At 35.7% G+C, this 20654-nt stretch overlaps 2 protein-coding genes and 1 non-coding gene across 4 annotated transcripts; 1 reads left to right on the forward strand and 2 right to left on the reverse strand.

Annotated features, from left to right (window-relative positions):
• Positions 1 to 3452: 3452 nt before the first annotated feature.
• On the reverse strand, positions 3453 to 20336 carry LOC141699850 (protein DEFECTIVE IN MERISTEM SILENCING 3-like). Of its 2 annotated transcripts, XR_012566135.1 has the most exons (8): positions 20231 to 20336; positions 19265 to 19359; positions 18967 to 19081; positions 18242 to 18470; positions 17459 to 17650; positions 17031 to 17351; positions 4031 to 7470; positions 3749 to 3884 (listed from the first exon to the last, which is right to left on the reverse strand). XR_012566135.1 is itself a non-coding variant. In XM_074503660.1 (7 exons), the coding sequence occupies exons 2-7, from the start codon at positions 19346 to 19348 to the stop codon at positions 3644 to 3646; spliced, it is 1182 nt and encodes a 393-aa protein (XP_074359761.1). In that variant the 5' UTR covers positions 19349 to 19359; positions 20231 to 20336; the 3' UTR covers positions 3453 to 3643. The 2 variants fall into 2 exon arrangements, 1 of the variants encoding a protein (XP_074359761.1); XM_074503660.1 differs by lacking the exon at positions 4031 to 7470 and having other exon boundaries at positions 3453 to 3884.
• Positions 7617 to 14127, forward strand: LOC141699849 (uncharacterized). The gene is made up of 2 exons (XM_074503659.1): positions 7617 to 12343; positions 13640 to 14127. The coding sequence occupies exon 1, from the start codon at positions 9602 to 9604 to the stop codon at positions 11024 to 11026; it is 1425 nt and encodes a 474-aa protein (XP_074359760.1). The 5' UTR covers positions 7617 to 9601; the 3' UTR covers positions 11027 to 12343; positions 13640 to 14127.
• Positions 9989 to 10095, reverse strand: LOC141699852 (small nucleolar RNA R71). Its single transcript, XR_012566136.1, has one exon. It is a non-coding gene; the product is annotated as a small nucleolar RNA R71 (small nucleolar RNA).
• Positions 20337 to 20654: the final 318 nt, after the last annotated feature.

The raw sequence follows: 20654 nt of genomic DNA on the forward strand, positions 1-20654 counted from the left end.
TAATACTGAACTATTTTTTTGTATTTAAGATTTATATACAGAAATATAGTTAGATGAGTGATTGATAATAATTGATTTTGAATTCATATGTTTAAGCAATATATGTAGAAAAACATATATATGAAAAAATATTGATTAAATGAAAAAACTTAAACAATGTTATAAATGGAAAAAATCGTGTAAATAATATTTATTGACTGAAAAAAGTGAATGATACAAAATGAAATACAAACAAAATATCAACATGTCTCTAAATTGAATTAATTATATATTAATAACAAAATATTTAAATAAAATTGTATAATTTTAAATATTTTATAAAAAAAAATCAAGTTTAATGAGCGCGAAAATCTTTAATTTTTACTAATAAAATTTTGACAACTCAAGCACGTATTCTACCGTGTGCCCTTATTTTAGCTAATTCCAAATACGTTTAAAATATATTACAAATGAGATATAGCAACTAGAAATATTTAATCGGAAAATACTTAATTGGACATTTATCATGCTACATTAGGTTATAGTTAAATCTCAATAAAATAATAAATGATAAAGTAATAGTCGTGTTAAAATAAAAAAATTCTCCTGTACCAACATAATAGATAATGAGAGCAGTTTAAAAAATATTTTAAAGAGGTTTAAGTGTATGTAACATAGCAGTGATTTAAACGAATCATAGCTATCCGACCACTAAATTAATCGGAAAATTTAACTGGCAAAGGGTTAAAGTTACTGGACAAATAAGGCTAACAAAAACTAATATAAGTATAACGATTAATTTCTCAGACACATACGTAATATGCAATGCAAACCCTTGTATTACGTTTACAATATGGTTATTATTGAAAACTAAAATTAGTTTTTCGTTAATGTGCCCAAAGTTTTAAATACAGAACTTTTTTTTATATTAAATATAGGGATAAAGAAGCTAAAAATAAATCATGATTCTGAAAGAGAGAAAAAAAAAACACAATTGGAGCCAAAACAAAGTTTATCAAGAAAACGCGGCTGTAGGTTTATAATTTTTGGTAAAAACCTATTGCCCTGTGACTGCTAGTTTCTTTTGTCTGTGCAGCTTCTAGGCTTCCATCTTCACTGATGTTGAGGATGTGGCGCCATACGATTCTTCATGGGAGAGAGAGGACCAGGTTTCTCCAATGTGGAGTTGTAGTTGCTATTGACTACATTGGAGACGAGTTGCGCAAGTTCATCTTCTATGCCATCAAGGAAACTGTCATCTTCAGGCCCTTGATCAACCCCGTATGTGGCGTTTGCGTGATGATTGTTGTAGAGCTCATAGGGGGGCTTGGTTTCATACACAAACCCCACATTATCATTGCTACCAATGATATCATAATCATCAGTAGATACTTCTCCAAGAGTAGTGTAATTTGTAGGATTCATGAAAGACACAACATCATTAGAACCACCCAAATCATGAGAGGAGTTGACCTTGTTTTCGAATACATATTCCAGCTCTTCAGTATCAGCAAGGCCATGTAAACCATCACAAGGTTGATAAAAGCCGCAGTTATATTCTTCGAAAATCGGAAAACCTGCAATCTCATATTGATCATAGCCATAGTTATATTCTTCAGAAATTGAATGGCCTGCACTCCAGAGTTTAGAATACTCCTCCATTGTACAACTGTTGCACGAGTTTTTTTCTCTCTTTTTTTGCAGGCTCGAGGTTCTAGCTAGTTGGGCTTTTATAGTACGGATGACAAACCTAAATTATATATATATATATATATTTGGTCTGATAAAAAAAGGAAATTTTTTATTTTATTCTCGCTTGAATGTGTATCGAAAGTTTAAGTTATCTAAAAAACATATCTGGATATCAATTCGACTTTATTCGTATTTTAAACATATTTGTATTCGAAATTTTTGGTTCCAAATAATGTCTTACTTATTTCGAATATAAAATATATTCACTTTATTACAGAAAAGGATAATATTTAAATAAAAATATTAATCACTTTATTTAGAACATATTTACGAAAAGATATCAAATTTTTCTGAATTTGTTGAGAGTAACACTCGTATATAATAATAATAGTAATAATAATAATAATAATAATAATAATAATAAAAACATATATGATAAAAGATTTCAATGACGTGTACGCGTAGAAAATTTGACCCGTATGATTTAGCTAATTGCGCATGCAACCAAATCTTAAAGATTCAATTACTACGTATATTGCTGTCAAAAAAAAAAGAATTACTAAATTTAAATTGAGGGCAAAACGTTTTTCTGACGTGGCAATATCCCTTTTTTATTTTTCGAAGTTTCTTTTTCTTTTTCAAAAATTATAGCGTCTCTTATAAACTAATTTGCTAATCATTCTAATACCGAAATTACCTCAATACTTATCCACACAAAAAAACAAGAGATAACAATGCTGACTACTTGTATTCTTATTCTTACAAGGTACAGAATTTACCATTACCATAATAGCATAATCTACTTATTACAAATTATTTTAGAATTAGTTCAATATTCAGCCTGATTTATATTGAAAATTTTAGTCATATTATTGAGATTTTTTTAACACTTTATATAAATTTATAAATCATAATATCATAATAAAGGCTAAATATACTTTGATCGAAAGTAAATTTTTGGATAAAATTAATATTGAAAGCGTTTCAGAAGAGTTTATACTTATATAATATATGAGAAAGAAGCTCTATTTTTAATTGAATTGTTAAAATAAATTTCTAATTTATAATGTAATTTGATAGTTCTTTTTAGAGAGAATTACATTTTACACCCTTTATATTTGGCCAAAACTCAATTTTGTATACCTATTTTCATAAATTGCAGTTTGCATCCTCTGCTTTGAAATCCGCTTCAACATGTACCTTTTTGCCTAATTTTTTAGCCCAAATTGATGTCTCTAACAATATATCTCATCTTTTTTCTTCAATAATAGATTACATATGTTGTTGAAGACAATAATTTGGACAAAAAAATTGATAAAATTTGACAAATATGGTGCAAATTGGAGCGGATTTTAAAGTAGGGGATGCAAACTGTAATTTATTAAAATAGATATACAAAATTGATTTTTGGTCTTCTTTTTATTTGTCCAAATATAATTCTTTTAAATTTATATTAAAGTACAACTTCAATGGCCCAATTTTCATATTCGCACAGGCCCCATTATTTTATCCCGGCACTGTTAGGTTGATATCATATGGTTCAAAGGCACCCTTGGACTCCTTTTTTGTTTTTGTTTGTATAATGATGTGAGCTTCTTTTTCACAAAACAAAATTAACTCTATCTTTGTTACGAGATCTTAATTTCTGAAGTTCTCAACTTCAGATTTTAACTTATTTTATAATTTAGTATATGGCACACCTCTTTTAGCATAATTACTTGCCACAAGAGTCGGTACTGTTTATTTTTTTTTTCAAACTGTGAGAAAATGGCTATGCAATAAAGATTAATAGGGAACTTTAGAAAGAATGAACAGAATTAACAGTCAACACGGGGGATGGATAACTAAGACAACATAATCATCTATATAATACAAATAAAACCATAACAAAGACATCATCTATGGTAGAAATAACCAAAACACTTGAAACTGATGCCATTTTTTCCTGGTAGTACTACACTTGGTTCTCAAATTACAAGGGAAGGGAAGCTGGAGCATGATGTGAACTTTGTGCCAAGAAACGAACAAACTCTTGTTTCTTGATTTCAAACATGAACTTGGCCTGGTCCAGCATTGATTGTTCTTTACGCATATCTTCTAGCAATCTTTCCAGATTCCACTTTTTGCTCCGTAGACTGTTTTCGATCTCATCGTAGTTTCCAGGTAGACTCGATTTTTCAGAGATCCTCGGGAACTTCACTTCTGGTTCTTCCCTTTAAGAACAAAGTTGGAGAAATGAAGATGAAGCCATACAAAAAATAAGAATGCATAAAAGATAACCATACTTTTAGTTACTGTAAGCAATTATTAAGAGGGTTGATTCATGTGATGGTATGAGTTTTTCAAAAAAAATAAGTACATGTTGATTGCCTGGCCTACTGATGACAACCAGAATATTGGGATTACTATGAAACCATATTCACAACCTCCTATTTTATATGAAACCTTAAAAGGACCCTACAGATTTCACTGCCTGAGCATCTCCAACCCTTAGGTAAAATCTTTAGGTGGCAAAGTTACAGAGGATATGTAAAAATTGTAGCACTCCAACCCACTATTCCCTTCATCAAAAAATTTAGACAACCACACTTCATTAGCTATATTTGCTGAGAAGATATATTTATCGTGGGTCTAATTTTACCTAATCTCTTAGAAGTAGGTATGATGTATGATAGATAGAAAGGAAGAAATTGAAGTATATATGAACTGCAGTGTATATTTAGAGGAGAGTAATATAATTGCTTATTAGATTATTACAGGAAAGCTAAGCTCTTATATAGAAAGTAAAACTTGGAGGCTAAAGAGCATATCCAACCCATGCTCACCTCTTAGCTATATACTACGTGGACAACAAATTTTAGCTAATCGTCTTGATATTTGCGGCTCCAAGGGTACAACCTGCTAACTAAATTTTTAGATAACGCTAAAATGATACTCCAAATTTGTTGATTGGGAAGCCATTATCTATAATTGCCACATCAGCTCTGCCAATTAAAACTGTTAAAGTAATATTCTACTTATAAATCTAATGGTGTAAAATCATCCACATGATCTTGAAATTTTAAAACTAATACTTTATTATTATTTTTAAAGAATAGCTAAGCATTATAGATAATAGTATTAGAGTAAAATACCTTTTTCATCATCTAAATTTTAGCTAACTATTATTTTATATTATTTTAGCTAACCAAAATAACTAACCCCCTTGGAGAAGCTCTAAGTATTCTACAGTAACTTTTGTCATGCTATGGTCACAATGATGATGTCATGATGCTTATGTCAGCTTCATCTTAACCCTCCCCCTCAAGTTGATGCATATATATCATGCATGCCCAACTTGCTTATAAGAGGATAGAGGATGAAGCTTTTTCGAACACAAACCCTTGGTTAACACATCAGCTACTTGATCTTCAGATCTCATAAAATGAATACTAATGGTATCGTTATAGATCTTCTCTTTGATAAAGTGTCGATCAATCTCAATATGCTTCGTTCTGTCATGCTGAACTGGATCATGTCCAATGGCAATAGCTGATTTGTTATCACAATGCAATTTCATCGGAGTAGTTGATGCAAGGCCTAATTCTGTTGGAAGCAATCTGATCCATAGTAATTCACGTACACCTCAAGTCATATCTCTATATTATGCTTCAGCACTAGATAATGCAACCACTGGTTGCTTCTTGCTTCGCCAAGTAACAAGATTACCTCCAACAAGTGTACAATATCCGTGTACAATATCCTGAGGTGGAGCGCCTATCGTCAAGGCAACCAGCCTAATCTGAATCGGTGTAACTCTCAACTCCGAGATGATTGTTATTAGTAAACATAACACCCTTTCCGGGAGCAGCTTTAAGATACCTTAATATCATGTAAACTGCATCCAAATGAGGTTGTCGAGGATCATACAGAACATGTATCTGCTTACGACTCCCACCGCATCTGCTATATCTTGCCTATAGTATGTGAGAGATAGATTAGCCTTCCAACTAACCTTTGATATTAAGTTCTATCAACAATGTCACCTACATCTCCATAAAGTTTATGATTTGCTTCTATAGGAGAATCTGCAGGTCTACATCCCAACATTCCTGTCTCATTTAACCAGTCGAGTGTATACTTCCGTTGTGAAAGGAAGATACGACTTCTAGAGACTTCAATTCCAAGAAAATACCGTAGTTTTCCCAAGTCCTTCATCTCAAATTCGGAGGCAAGTCTCCGTTTAACATCTACAATCTCACACGTGTCATTGTCAGTGATCACGATGTCATCGACATATACGATTAATACTGTGATCTTTTCACTTTTTCTTTTCACGAACATAGTATGAACTGAATTGCCCTGTTTGTAGCCAAATCTGACCACAACTCTCTGAAATTTGCCAAACCAGACCCTTGGAGACTGTTTCAATCCATATATAGTCTTTTATAATCTGCATACTTTTCCAATGGTTGCTGCTGTAGAAAAGCCCGGTGGAATGTCATGACCTCGTCTTTCAGGTTTCCGTGCAAGAATGTATTTTTTACATCCAACTGTTGAAGTTCCCATCCAAGGTTTGTTGCATATGATACTAAAACTCGGATAGAGGCTATCTTCGCTACTGGGGCAAAAGTTTCCTGATAATCAATCCTGTAAGTTTGAGTATACCCTTTTGCCACAAGTCTTGACTTGTACCTTTCAATCAACCCATTAGGCTTTTGTTTTACTGTGAATACCCATCTGCACCATACTACCTTCCTTCCAGCGGGGAGAGTAGTTAACTCCCAAGTGTCATTATGTTTTAATGCATCCATTTCCTCTATCATGGCAGCTTTTTATTTAGGATCACACAAAGCCTCCTGCCAAGTACGTGGAACAGAAACACTAGACAACGATGTCAGAAAAGCAAGTGATGAAGGAGATAATGCATTATAGGAAACACATCGGAGGGCACGAGAATCAAGTTTATCTCTAGAAGGAGAATGATTATGAACAAAACAGACACTCCCAAATATCCGAAGAGACAAAGGATGTGAGGAAGGTTCAGGGCCAAAGGACAAGGGTGTTCTGAATTGTAGAACACTTGAAGGGAGACAGTTGATTAGGTATGCAGCAATCATGACTGCTTTGCCCCAAAGATATTCGGGGACATGCATTGTTATCATAAGAGACCGTGCTACCTGTAGTAAGTGACCAATTTTTCTTTCTGCAACACCATTTTGTTGAGATGTTTTAACACATGTAGTTTGATGAATAATACCACATGTGTCCAAATAAAATGTAAAGGACCCGTCATATTCGGTACCATTATCACTCCGAAGAATTTTGACAGAGGCTTAAAATTGGGTTTGTATCATATGGTGGAAAGATTTAAAACAGTCAAATACTTCACTTTTGTGTTTAAGAAGACTTATCCAAGTAAGTCGAGAATGACAATCAACAAAGACAACAAACCATCTATATCCGTCATGTGTAGGATGTCTAAATGAACCCCAAACATCAGTATGAATAGTAGAACTTCTTTTATTTCTAGATGGATAAGATGACCTTTTATGTTTGGCCAATTCACATGGTTCACAGAAAAACTCTTCCCTGTAACATTTTTTGGTCAAATTAGGAAAGAGATGTGTTAAAACACCAAAAGAAGGATGACCTAACCGGTTACGTCATTGAAACAAAGACTCTAAAACAGGATTTAATTTAGATGACACCTGATAACCTATCGAAGGAGAAATTGGATTCCTTTCCATGACATATTTCCATGACATAGAGACCATTCACCACTTTACCACTGCCAAGGACCTTGCCTTTCGCCAGATCCTGAAAGACACAGTGAGAAGGAAAAACGTTACTGAAAAATTAAGATTTTCAGTAATACGAGAAACGGATAATAAATTTGCTGATAATGAAGGAACATGTAAAACATCATATAGTGGTAATGATGGGAGACAAATAGAAGTGCCCTTTCCGTGAATAGGTGCAAAGCCTCCATCAGCAACACGTATGTTACCAGTTTTATCGTGATAAGACTGTAGGAAACTAGAACTTTTAGTCATATGTGATGAAGCTCCAAAATCAATGATCCATAATGTTCATTCAACGGAGATAAAATGACAAGATATACCTGCATGAGCAGAATTGGCTGTGTGAGTTATAGGAGTGACATTTAGTTGAGACATTAACTAACGAAAAGTATCGAGTTCTGCGGTAGTCATCATCCCTGATGAAGAAAATGACTCATTATCTGATATTGCATGATGAGCATTAAAAGGAATCCCTCGTCCTGTGCCTCTGCCTGAACTTCTTCCAAATGAGGCCCCACAGTAGACACCTCGGTCGCGTCCTCCTCATTCCCGAGTTTTGAGTTGAGGGTGCAAGACTGATGAGTGGATTTTAAATCTACTTGGAACGTTCCATTACAAGCTTAAGTTGATGTTTTGGACTCAAGTTGTTGGTATTTTGATGTGTTTATGTGTTTTTGCATCTCAGGCACTAGTTGGAGGAAGAATGGAGCTTTTATTGAATATATGCTGAAAAGAACCAATAATCTTAAGTCAAGGCCATCCCAAATTATAGAGGATCTAGAGAGCTTCGCGTGGACTGCTTATTCATCAAATTCTGACGAGGGGAGCAAAAGTTATAGCAAAAAGAAGAAAATTCAGAATTCCAACTACAATAGCACGACGCGCCCACGCTGGTATGCGGGGCGTCTGCGCCAGACTTCCAGAAACAGCGTCAGCCCGCGCTAATATGCGGGGCGGCCACGCTGGTCCGTTCAGCCAGAATCCTGATTCAAGTCCGTTTTGGAGATTTTGAAACTCAGTTCGATCTTGAAGCCTATATATACTCTAAATAAGACGTTTTTAACAACAAGGAGACCAGGGAGGGCAATACGAAGACCTAGAAGAGCACAAGACAACTACGGAGAAGAAGACTTTCGTATTCTTCAATATAGTTGATACTTTGGATGCTTGTTTTCGATTTGTCTTCAACCCTAATACTCTTATATTGTTTATTATCATGTTTTCATTGGAACTCATGGTGACGGTGAGTTCGGTTATGAACTAATCGTTATCGTGGGTTTCTAACGGATTTACTTACGGATTTCTATAGTTAATTTATTTCAATATCTTGGTGTGTGGTGATTGATACGTATTCGTCTTATGTGCGTAGCTAACATATAATATAGCGTGTTAATCTCTATTGAAGCGAAAGTGAATATAGATGTTTAGAACTTGTCATGCTAGCATAGGTTCATTTATAATTGTTATGCATGATTCGTAGGTAATTTTAACTATCTTACTTGCCCTATGTAATCACGATAGATAAATTGTGCATTAAACCTTTATGTTGTCAAATTCTATAGACATATAGGGTCTCAACATAATTGGTGTCTATTCAGCTTCTATCTCTTTTGTGGATGTCTGGTAGTAGGGTATTCGTACAACGAAAGTTGGCGTTTACTTGTTTCGTGTTATCTGATTAGTTGTCATCACCATTGCATGTTAAGGTTAAGAACAATGACTTTGAATGAAGTATTTAATAAAGTTAGAATCTCATGTTTGTGTTATATAAGTAATTTAACCTTAATTCTCTTACCTAATATTAGTAGTATAATCTCGTAGTTATAAACAATCTAAACTAGTTATCATCTTAGCATTGAATAATAACCATACCATTGTTGCATAAGTGCATAAATTGAATTTAACCTAAAAGAGTCTCTGTGGGAACGAACTAGAAATAATTCTATATTACTTGCGAACGCGTATACTTGCGTGTAATATTAGCGCGTGTTTTCGTCCTAACAAGTTTTTGGCGCCGCTGCCGGGGACTCGGTGTTAATTTTTAGTTTATGTGCTTGACATCAGTGGTCGTTAAAGTTCAGTGACTCGGATTCTTTTACTTTTACGGATTACTTGTGTGTGTTTCAGGTACTCTAGTTTTTATTACAATGGGAGAACCAGCAGCAACGAAAGCGTTGATGGATTATTCTCAACCAAAGATCAATGACTTTCAATCTAGCATTGTGAGGTCCGCTACCGCAGCTAATACCTTTGAGATCAAACCTGGCATAATTCAGATGGTACAGAATTCAATCCAGTTTAGGGGTGCTCCGACAGAAGATCCTAACATGCACATTAGAGATTTCATTGAGATCTGCGACACTTTCAAATTCAACAATGTTTCTGAAGATGCTATAAAGCTGAGGTTTTTCCCATTCTCTCTGAGGGACAAGGCTAAGAGCTGGTTACACTCTTTACCAGCTGGTTCTATCACTACTTGGGAGGATCTTACTCAGAAGTTTCTTACTAAATTCTTCCCTATGGCGAAGACAGCTGCACTCAGGAATGCTCATACTCAATTTGCGCAGCAATCGGGAAAAACTCTATGTAAAGCTTGGAAGCGCTACAAGGAGATGCTTAGGAAGTGTCCTCATCATGGCATGCCTGATTGGATGATCATCAAATGTTTTTACAATGGTTTGGGAGCACAGTCAAGGCCCACGCTCGATACAGCATCAGGTGGAGCATTATGGGCCAAGAGCTATGAGGAAGCTTATGATCTAATTGAACTGATGGCTGCTAATGAATATCAATATCCAACTCAGAGATTGTCACAGGGCAAGGTAGTAGGAGTTCTTGAAGTGGATACAGCTACGGCTATCACTGCTCAACTAAAGGCATTGTCTATGAAGATCGATTCTCTGCCTAACTATGGTGTTAATCAGATAACCAGTGTTTGTGAGCTGTGTGCAGGTCCGCATGCGACGGAGCAATGCACTATATCTAGTGAATCAACTCAGTTTGTAAGCAACTTTCAGAGGCTGCAACAGCCAGTTCCTGCCACTTATCATCCTGACAACTGGAATCATCCTCACTTCAACCGGAGCAACAATCAGAATGCGATGCATCAGCCGTTCTCGCAGTTTGGAAACAAGCAATTCAACCCTCCTGGTTTTCAAAAACCGCAATATGCCCCAAGAAAACAACTCCAACTTCAACAACAAACTCATGGAGGTGCAGGTCTATCTTCGAATAAAAAATCTGAATTGGAGGAGTTGAGGCTTATGTGCAAAAACCAGGCTCTTATATGTGAAAGTCAGGCTGTTTCTATCAAGACTCTGGAGAACCAAATAGGGCAAATTGCTAACGCCTTATTGAATCGACTATCAGGAACGCTTCCTAGTGATACAGAAGCCAATCCAGGCAAGAGTGAAGTTAAAGAACAGGTGAACGCCATCACCTTGAGGTCTGGAAAGGTCGCAAGCCCCGATTTCAGCAAGACAAAGATTCTGAAGATTCTATTCAGAATGCAAGTGCATCTGCACCCTTACCAATTCCTGAAAATGAGATTGTGTCCGAAGAAGAGGTGTTAAAGGATGCTGAGGTGGAACCAAGGAAGAAAGTTGTTGTCAACACTCCTCCTGAGGGTAATACAGGGGAAAAACAGGTCTACCCTCCACCTCCGTTTCCTAAAAGGTTGCAGAAGCAGAAGTTGGATAAGCAATTTGCTAAGTTGTTGGAAGTGTTCAAGAAACTTCACATCAACATACCTTTCGCTGAAGCTCTTGAACAGATGCCTAGCTATGCGAAGTTTATGAAAGGTATTCTCTCTCGGAAAGTGAATCTCGATGACTTAGAGACCGTTGCTCTTACTGAGGAATGCAGTGATGTGCTACAACAGAAATTACCTCCGAAACTTAAAGATCCTGGAAGTTTCACTATTCCTTGCACCATTGGCAATCTGTCGTTCGACAAGTGTTTGTGTGACTTGGGAGCTAGCATCAATCTGATGCCCTTGTCAGTTTTCAAGAAACTTGGACTACCTGATCCAAAACCCGTGAACATGTCTTTGTAGTTTGCTGATCGTTCCATCACTTATCCGAGAGTAGTGGAGGATATTTTGGTTAAGGTGGATAAGCTCATCTTCCCCGCTGATTTTGTCATTCTAGACTTTGAGGAGAATAAGAAGATTCTCATTATCTTGGGAAGATCATTCTTGGCTACAGGCCGAACTATCATTGATGTGCAAAAAGGAGAGCTTACGATGAAGGTTCAAGATGAGAAGGTCACTTTTAATGTGTTCAAGGCAATAAAGTTACCCACGGATAAAGAGCAGTTCTTTAAAGTAGAGTGGGTAGACTCTGTCGTGAATTCGGAGCTTGAATACCTTAGAGAGATCCTTAATAGGGGAATCAGTTATTGAAGATGAAGAAAAAGCAGAGCAACTGCAGGTTTTGAATGCACCTCCGTGGAAGAGGAAGTTGGATATGTCATTCGATTCTCTTAGGTTAGCAGAGCTGATAGTTTCTCAGGAGCGTCTCGAGCCATCTATTGAAGAAGCCCCCACACTTGAGCTCAACCCACTGCCAGATCACTTGAGTTATGCATTCTTAGGTGCACCCCCTGACAAGGGATTGGAAGATATCTATGATAATCTAAAGGGTGACCGGCCGGTTCCTTCCGTGCTTACAGATGGTCCCTCTCGTGCACCACAGACAGTTGATAAGTTTGGTCTTGGTGATGCGCAGTATAGAAGGTTGATTCGGCGTATTGAGGTCATGCATGACATCCACCGATGTTTTGCTGAAGATTTGACACACGCTCTCGGTATTGTTTTCCGAGACACTGGTGTCGAGATTGATTGGCCACCTGATCCTCCACCCGAAGAGGGTGATCCTCCCACTAACTAGGTATGTCTGAAATCCCTATTATTACCTTCAATGAGGACATTGAAAATTTTAAGTTTGGGGGTGATAATGTAAGGATTAGTTTGTGTGTGTCCATATAGATTCATATAGTTTCATGTTGCATGTTTAGTTGTATTTAATTCATATTTTTTTGCATGATTGTTCATATAGGACATTTTTGTTAGTGTTTGTATGTGAGTCCATGTAGTTGCATTCGCATGCATATACCATGATCCCTTAGGTTGAGCTATTGTTATCTGATAAGTTGATGTTAATTTGAGTGTGGTGATGACGAATAGAGGGTTGTTTAAGTCCTAATGAATTGATTTGCATGCAAGAAAAAAAAATTCACAAGTCTTATAGGATTGCTTTTGAGCTAGATCATGATCATACTTGTTTATTTGTTGAGATTTAAATCCTTGGTTATATTTAGAATTTTTAGTATTCTCGTAATGACGTAGGAACAGTGAATTTTAAACTGGAGAAAAACATTGGATATCAATGCTTGTTGTGGCTAGGCGTCAAATGGCTAGTAGTCGGCTCATAATTTATGAGTAGTCTAGGATTGAATGAGATTGAGCGAAACACACTCATTCAGAAAAAGAAAAAAGAGAAAAAAAAAGTATGTGTTTATGCATAATTGATCAAGGGTGAGCTCTTTAATATTTGAGTTATTCAGTTCTAGGGGACTTTGTGCCTAGTGACCTAAGGCTTTGATAGTCTAGGATCTGTTAACCTAACGCTCGCTACATGGGTATTTTTGCATAAGTCTTGTGGGACTTCACTCATTGCACGGTCAAATAAGCATGTCGTTATGTGTTCAATAATAGCATGAATCCTTGTGTTGTGAGTCATTATGCATTTAACGTCTATTCTAGTTATAAACTTGTAATTGTTTTGATGATAGATAAGTTATGATTATTTATTTAGTATCGAGAGTATTTCTGTTAAGCATTCCACACAAGCACGTTCTGGATTGTGAGTTGATTTATAAGATATATTCGAACTCTGTTTTGAGTTATTGCATTCTTAGAGGCGTTGGCTTATTCATTTGGTTATGATTATTCAGAGGGGATCGATTGCATTATCATTTAGTTGCATTCACGTAGTTGCATTCATGCATTAGGTTTGTTTTGTAGTTTTAAGTCTGTTTATGCTTGAGGACAAGCATCGATTCAAGTTTGGGGGTGTGATGAGTGAATTTTAAATCTATTTGGAACGTTCCATTATAAGCTTGAGTTGATGTTTTGGACTCAAATTGTTGGTATTTTGATGTGTTTTTGTGTTTTTGCATCTCAGGCACAAGTTGGAGGAAGAATGGAGCTTTTATTGAATATATGCTGAAAAGAGCCAAGAATCTGAAGTCAAGGCTATTCCCAAATTGTAGAGGATCTCGAGAGCTTCGCGTGAACTGCTTATTCATCAAATTCTAACGAGTGGAGCAAAAGTTATAGCAAAAAGAAGAAAATTCAGAATTCCAACTACAATAGCACGGCGCGCTCACGCTGGTATGCGGGGCGGCCGCGCTGGTCCGTTCAGCCGAGATCCTGATTCAAGTCCGTTTTGGAGATTTTGAAGCCCAGTTCGATCCAAGCTTATATATACCCTAAATAAGACGTTTTTAAAACAAGGAGACCAGGGAGAGCAATACGAAGACCTAGAAGAGCACAAGACGGCTACGGAGAAGAAGACTTCCGTATTCTTCAATATAGTTGATACTTTGGATGTTTGTTTTCGATTTGTCTTGAACCCTAATACTCTTATATTGTTTATTATCATGTTTTCATTGGAACCCATGGTAGACGGTAGACGATGAGTTCGGTTATGAGCTAATTGTTATCGTGGGGTTTTAACGGATTTACTTATGGATTTTTATAGTTAATTTATTTCAATATCTTGGTGTGTGGTGATTAATTGATATCCTAGTATTGGTTGTGCTTATTCCACTTATGTGCGTAGCTAACATATAAGATAGCGTGTTAATCTCTATTGAAGCGAAAGTAAATATAGAGGTTTAGAACTTGCCATGCTAGCATAGGTTCATGTATAATTGTTATGCATGATTCGTAGGTAATTTTAACCATCTTACTTGCCCTGTGTAATCACGATAAATAACTTGTACTTTAAACCTCTATGTTGTCAAATTCTATAGACATATAGGGTCTCAACATAATTGGTGTCTATTCAGCTTCTATCGCTTTTGTGGATGTCTGGTAGTAGGGTATTCATACAAAGAAAGTTGGCGTTTACTAGTTTCGTGTTATCTGATTAGTTGTCATCACCATTGCATGCTAAGGTTAATAACAATGACTTTGAATGAAGTATTTAATGAAGTTAGAATCTCATATTTGTGTTATATAAGTAATTCAACCTTAATTCTCTTAGCTAATATTAGTAGTATAATCTTGTAGTTATAAACAATCTAAACTTGTTATCATCTTACCATTGAATAATTTTAATACCATTGTTGCATAAGTGCATAAATTGAATTTAACCTAAAAGAGTCTCTGTGGGAACGAACTAGAAATAATTCTATATTACTTGTGAACGCGTATACTTGCGTGTAATATTAGCGCGTATTTTCATCCTAACAAAGACAAATCACGTTTCACAAGTGTGATATGGCCTGTTGCAATAATCACACTGAGGGACATGTTTTTCACCTATTAGAGCTGGTGACATGTTCTGGTTTTCTGCCTCAAGTTGCTGAACATTTCCAATTAAGAGTATCTAAATGGGTTGTTGGAGCCATACTTTGTTTTCGACTTTCTTCTAGCCGAACGCGACCATATGCATCCTCAACGGTAGGGAATGGAATCTGTCCGATAAGTTGATTTTTGATTGAATCGTACTCATCAGACAAACCATCAAGAAATTTCATCACCCTTTCCTCGATCATCATTTTTTGATATTTCTCTTGATCTTCAGCATTTTTACACTCAATTATTGAGTAATGACCCATTACGCTCCACAATGACGTAAGCTTAGAGTAATATTGAGCAAGTGTTCGACCTCCTTGAACTAGTGCCCATATCTTTCGATTGACCTCGAATCGCTTGGCCACATTTCCGGAGAATGAATAAGTCTGGTTGGGAGCCAAACCTCCTCAACTGTACCAATAAAGATATAGCTTTTGCGAATATGTACCTCCATAGAGTTAAACAACCATGAACAAACCATGGCATTTTCAGAATCCCAATCATCAAAACTTGGATCGCTCTCCTGTTTAGCCTTTCCATTGATATATTTCATCAATTTATGGGATTTAATGTCGTAGTACAAGCTAGAAAAAATTTTCCATCAAATTTAGGATTCACGGAGTACTAGGAAACCCAGACTTACTACTACTTATAGCAGTGTTGTCACTTGTAATAGATGAATCAACAACCTCAGCCATATTAAATTAGACCGAATAAAAAAACCCAAATAATTAATTAAAGATATTGTTTAGAGCTAGCCCAACCCACTACTAATTTAAGAGGCTAATCTTATAGACTGGCACAATTTTGAAAAATACTCCAAGCCCAATATTCACTAAGCCCAATTTTTAGCAAGTACTGGTACAAATTACAGTGAATGTCAGCCGTGTGTATATCTTTAAACCAAACAATACGCAGCAATAAAAACTGATATAGAGATGCCTATAAATCTATAAGGTTTGAATTAGTCATACCAGATGGGTAGGATGTTTACACATACAGATTGGGCCGGAGAAGATGAGCAAGAGTTCCTAAACAACCCTAGTAAGATTCTGGACGAAGAAGATACACGCGCCGGCGCGTACAGCACGTGTGGTCGTTAGGTGGGGCGTGTGAGTGTGTGGCTGAATTTTTGTCCGCCGGTAAAGGACTGGTTGGATGTATAGTTGTTGTCTATAGCTGGATAGATTTTGGTTTGTGTTTTAATCAGAAATCATTTCATGTGTTCATGAAACTAAATCCGGGCACTTGGGCAGAGTAGCTGGGTTTCCCTTGGAATAACCACAAGTTTTCGGTGAAATAAAACTCTCCTTTACGATCTAACCATGCTCTGATACCATCTTAGAATTAGGTATGTATATGTATGATAGATAGAATGGAAGAAATTGAAGTATATATGAACTGCGGTGTATATTTAGAGTAGAGTAATATAATTGCTTATTAGATTACTACAGAAGAGCTAAGCTCTTATATAGAAAGTAAAACTTGGAGGCTAAGTATTCTACAGTAACTTCTGTCATGCTATGGTCACAATGATGACGGCATGATGCTTATGTCAGCTTCATCTTAACATAATCATTATTATAGCTACTCATAGGAGTATATATTTCATTACCCTTGGAAAAAAATTTAGATAATCTTTAGTTTAGCTAACCAAATTAGCTATTAGCATTAGAATGCTCTTAAGGCGTGGAAATCTGGCCCCTGACATGCACTCAAGTTAAAATACTAGTTATGGCAATGACGACAAATGTGGAGATGCAACAGAACGACCACCTATCGAAAACAAATAGTTAGACACCCCAGCTTGTTTTTACTAGGAAATCTTCATAATTTATTTAACATTTCCTGAATATGAACGGTCGCAATCAGAACATTGTAAAAGTACTATCAACGTTGTTACAACTTATATCCTGATAGGAGGAGATTATCATTAGAGATTTTGCAACAAAAAGCGGAAGAAAGTGATATTTCTAAGATTGAGTTCTTACCTATAGCCCAGGTGAAAAACACCAGGACTTCTTATTATTCCACCATCCAAAGATAATGCTCCGTCAGTTATAAAGGGGAGGGTCTGCATCATGTCTTCCTTAGTTCTATAAACTTGCAGGCGCGAGAAGAGATGATAGAACAGAGTCTCCCTTAGGCCGTGGCCAGAGGTTGTGACACATGACAAGTTTTCCCTATTAATATAGATCAAATTCACAGCATATCCTAGAAAGCCACGAGGAATTTCTCCACCTGCTAATTTTGGCTTCAGAAGATCAAGCCTCCTTTGTGGGTCATCAGCTATAAACTTGCCAACATATGGTCTGAAATATATATGTGTATAAAGAGGGAGAGAGAAGAAAGAAAAAGATAAACATGAGAAAGAAGGAAAAACCTGTGAAGGATAACAAATGAAGAAACTAACACGTACCTTAAATGGTCAAGACATATGACAAGAAATCGCCCATCAATAGTACGTCCAATAGATGATCCAAGCCCATGAAGACCAGAATTCCTATTTACAGCACCTTCTATATCACAAGACTCCATAGCTTGAACCCCATCAAAGTTCTTGCAAACAAGTGCCAACATTGTGTTCTTTCCCAAGTATTCTGCAAGAAGCCTGATTCAATAATAATATAGTTTATTACGTAATAGTTTCAATATAGTTAAAACTTGTTACAAAACAAGAGCACACTTATAGACTGCGATACTGCATTCAAATTCAGTATAGAAGTTTCAATCTGGAGATACCTTTATTTCCAATGTAGAAATATCTTTATTTGCAGACACATTATTTTGGTGATTAAAAAATATAATACTACCCCCAAAATTATGAAGGCCTTCTTCTTATTACTCTTATATATTTGTTTGTGTGCAGCAGGGCACCTTTTAGCAGGCTTGAATTTAGTTAGTAACGCCTTATTGACTGCATAAGATTTCTGATTCAACAATAACAAAGTATTGCTGGAACAAGGAGTAATTATGACTTCGAGAGTAAGTCACAGACATCTATTAGAATCAATTATAGCTACAACACAGAAAAAAAAATCATATCTTTTGCCATTAGCAGCACAAAGAAAACTCGCAGCTGTAACGCAGCCAAATTTAAAATAGCACCTCCGATACATTCAGTGAAAGAGGTAGACTTATCGTAAGAATTACACCATTTTTAAAAACACTAACAACCATACAAGTTAGAATTCAAACAGACCTGCTAAGGTTTTCATCATCCACTTTGCCAAGAGTAGCAACGATACCCATTACATCTTTCACTAATGGACTATGTGAAACCTGAGATCCGTGCCGAGTTTTTAGCTGGCATATAAGTCCAGCGGCAGATTTCTCCAGCTTTAAAATATTTCTATTTGTTTCATCCTCACTTTGAGCTTCCTCTTCTTCGGTCACGGGTTGCATAGGTGCATAATACTTGCCGATAGTAACTGAGCAATAAATGTAGCAAAAGTAATGGAACCATGAGTAAATGAGGTGACAAAAACATCGTTTCTGCATGATAAAAATCTTTTCTTATTTCTAAATATAATAGATTTTTAACGGAACCCATTCTTCATCTTAGCTTACAATGTCAAGAATCAAGATCTTTAACATTCTTTGAGTTAAAACATAAAATTTTATAAGTATAGGTCTGTGATACCTAGGTTTGAACTTTGAAGCTATAAGTTGGCAAAACATTTAGATTACATAAACATTTAAATTATTAATGTTCTATTGGACCTCTGCCAAGTGGCAACTAGTTAGTGATAAATAATCTGTTTTAAAAAATTGCTCGTGGAAAATGAAATTCTAGTTTATATTTTATAGTATAAGCAGTGTGAAAAAGAAAACCATAGTTCTAACTTATGCAAGTTTCCCATTAACTCATTATACAAAATTATATTATTGTATATAGTGCTGAGTGCTGACACCGATATTGCATACCTTGCAGATTTAGAATGGACTCGTCTATGCTGTTCTTCCGAGTCCTCAGAAACTTAATAATGTCTTCATGTTGTTTAATTCCAAGACCTAATTTCTGTATATCATCCTGATACTTCTGCAATGACATAAGAAAAGACTTGAATTGGCTGAAAGAGATACTTCTCAAAGATGTGACATAATCATGAAGGCATGCACACAAGATCATTGAGGATAAATGACTCGAATTTTGTAATTCATTTAATATCATTATATAATATGAAGGAACAGTAACATGAGCATCTTTGATATCCTTAACAACCTTGGTCTTATAGACAAGTGTTTCCGCCTGTGAGCGAGCCCCTTCAATTTCAGCCTTTTGAGTACCAGCGTCTCCCACAAACATTATTGGCAAAACTGAAAAAAATGGATATTCAATTTTATCATCAAGTATCTAAACATTAGTTATACAACGATACGTGCATAGGCGAGCCAGAAAAACATCCAGGAATGTATACATTTGATGATTTCTAGAGTAGAAAATAGTGTCCTATTGGCACACTTAATTAGAAATTGGTACAATATTTATAGAACTAAAAAAAAAAGAAATATTAAGCATGTAATAAACACAACAACGTTGATAGATTACAAAGAATTTTACAAGGTAACATAGATGAGTTCAGTTATAACTTATAAAATTTCCTAGATAACCCCGTAAATGTTCACTCGCTCATGCCTCTACCGAGGTCTACACCCTCAACAGTCCAGATCTTGCTACCAACCAATTAAAAAGGGGTATCCACAGCACAAGGCTACAATGTTAAAGTGTCTAGGATAGCATCCTACATGACTACATTGGCAATTTCTGTACTAATCAACTAAACCCGAACTCTTGACCATCGAACACAATAAAATTCTCCATAAATATCAAAACTGTCAGCTATCTTTTCAAGTTAGACCAACCCACAACATCATATCTCCTAAAAAATAACTTGTATGGAGTGATACTAGTGAAACATAAAATTCCAAGAAACAATAAATAAATAAAAAATTAAACTCAGCTTCATTCAAGAAAAAAAGGAAAAGAGTGACATGCAAATATAAGTAGAGATGCTACATGTATGGCATAAATGTATGATGAAGAAAGAGTTGTATAAATAACATAATGAGGTGTAGATGAAGCAAGACTATTACATGTTTGATACATAAGGCAATTCAATAAGTTTAGAATGTATAATAAGTGAATTATGTAAAGAAACAATATAACCCACAAACAAAAATGCGAAACCTGTTGGCGGAGGGGTGAGTTAGATTGATGCACCGCCGTTCTCCGATATGGGTCGCCGGAAAAAGGAGTAGACTCGGGGCTGTAGGGTGAACAATAGACTAAAATGTCATTTTTTTAGTATTAAATGATTCAAAATGTCACTTTTGAAAATAATGGCTCAAAATGTTAATTCAAAACGGTACTTCATCATCTATTTTATATTTTTAATGCAAAACGGTACATGGTATTCCGTTTTTGTACTTTAATTTTTTTTTAATTTTTTTATAATGTGCAAAACGGTGGTTGAAGTAGCATTTTGGCGCAAAACGGTACATCATATAACGTTTTGTATCAAAACGGAATTTTATCTACCGTTTTGTGCATAAAAAAATTTAAAATACCAAAACGTTACACGGAGTTCCGTTTTAGATATTTTACATAAACG

Source organism: Apium graveolens, unplaced genomic scaffold (assembly GCF_009905375.1).
Source record: "Apium graveolens cultivar Ventura unplaced genomic scaffold, ASM990537v1 ctg1410, whole genome shotgun sequence".
Lineage (NCBI taxonomy): Eukaryota > Viridiplantae > Streptophyta > Magnoliopsida > Apiales > Apiaceae > Apium > Apium graveolens.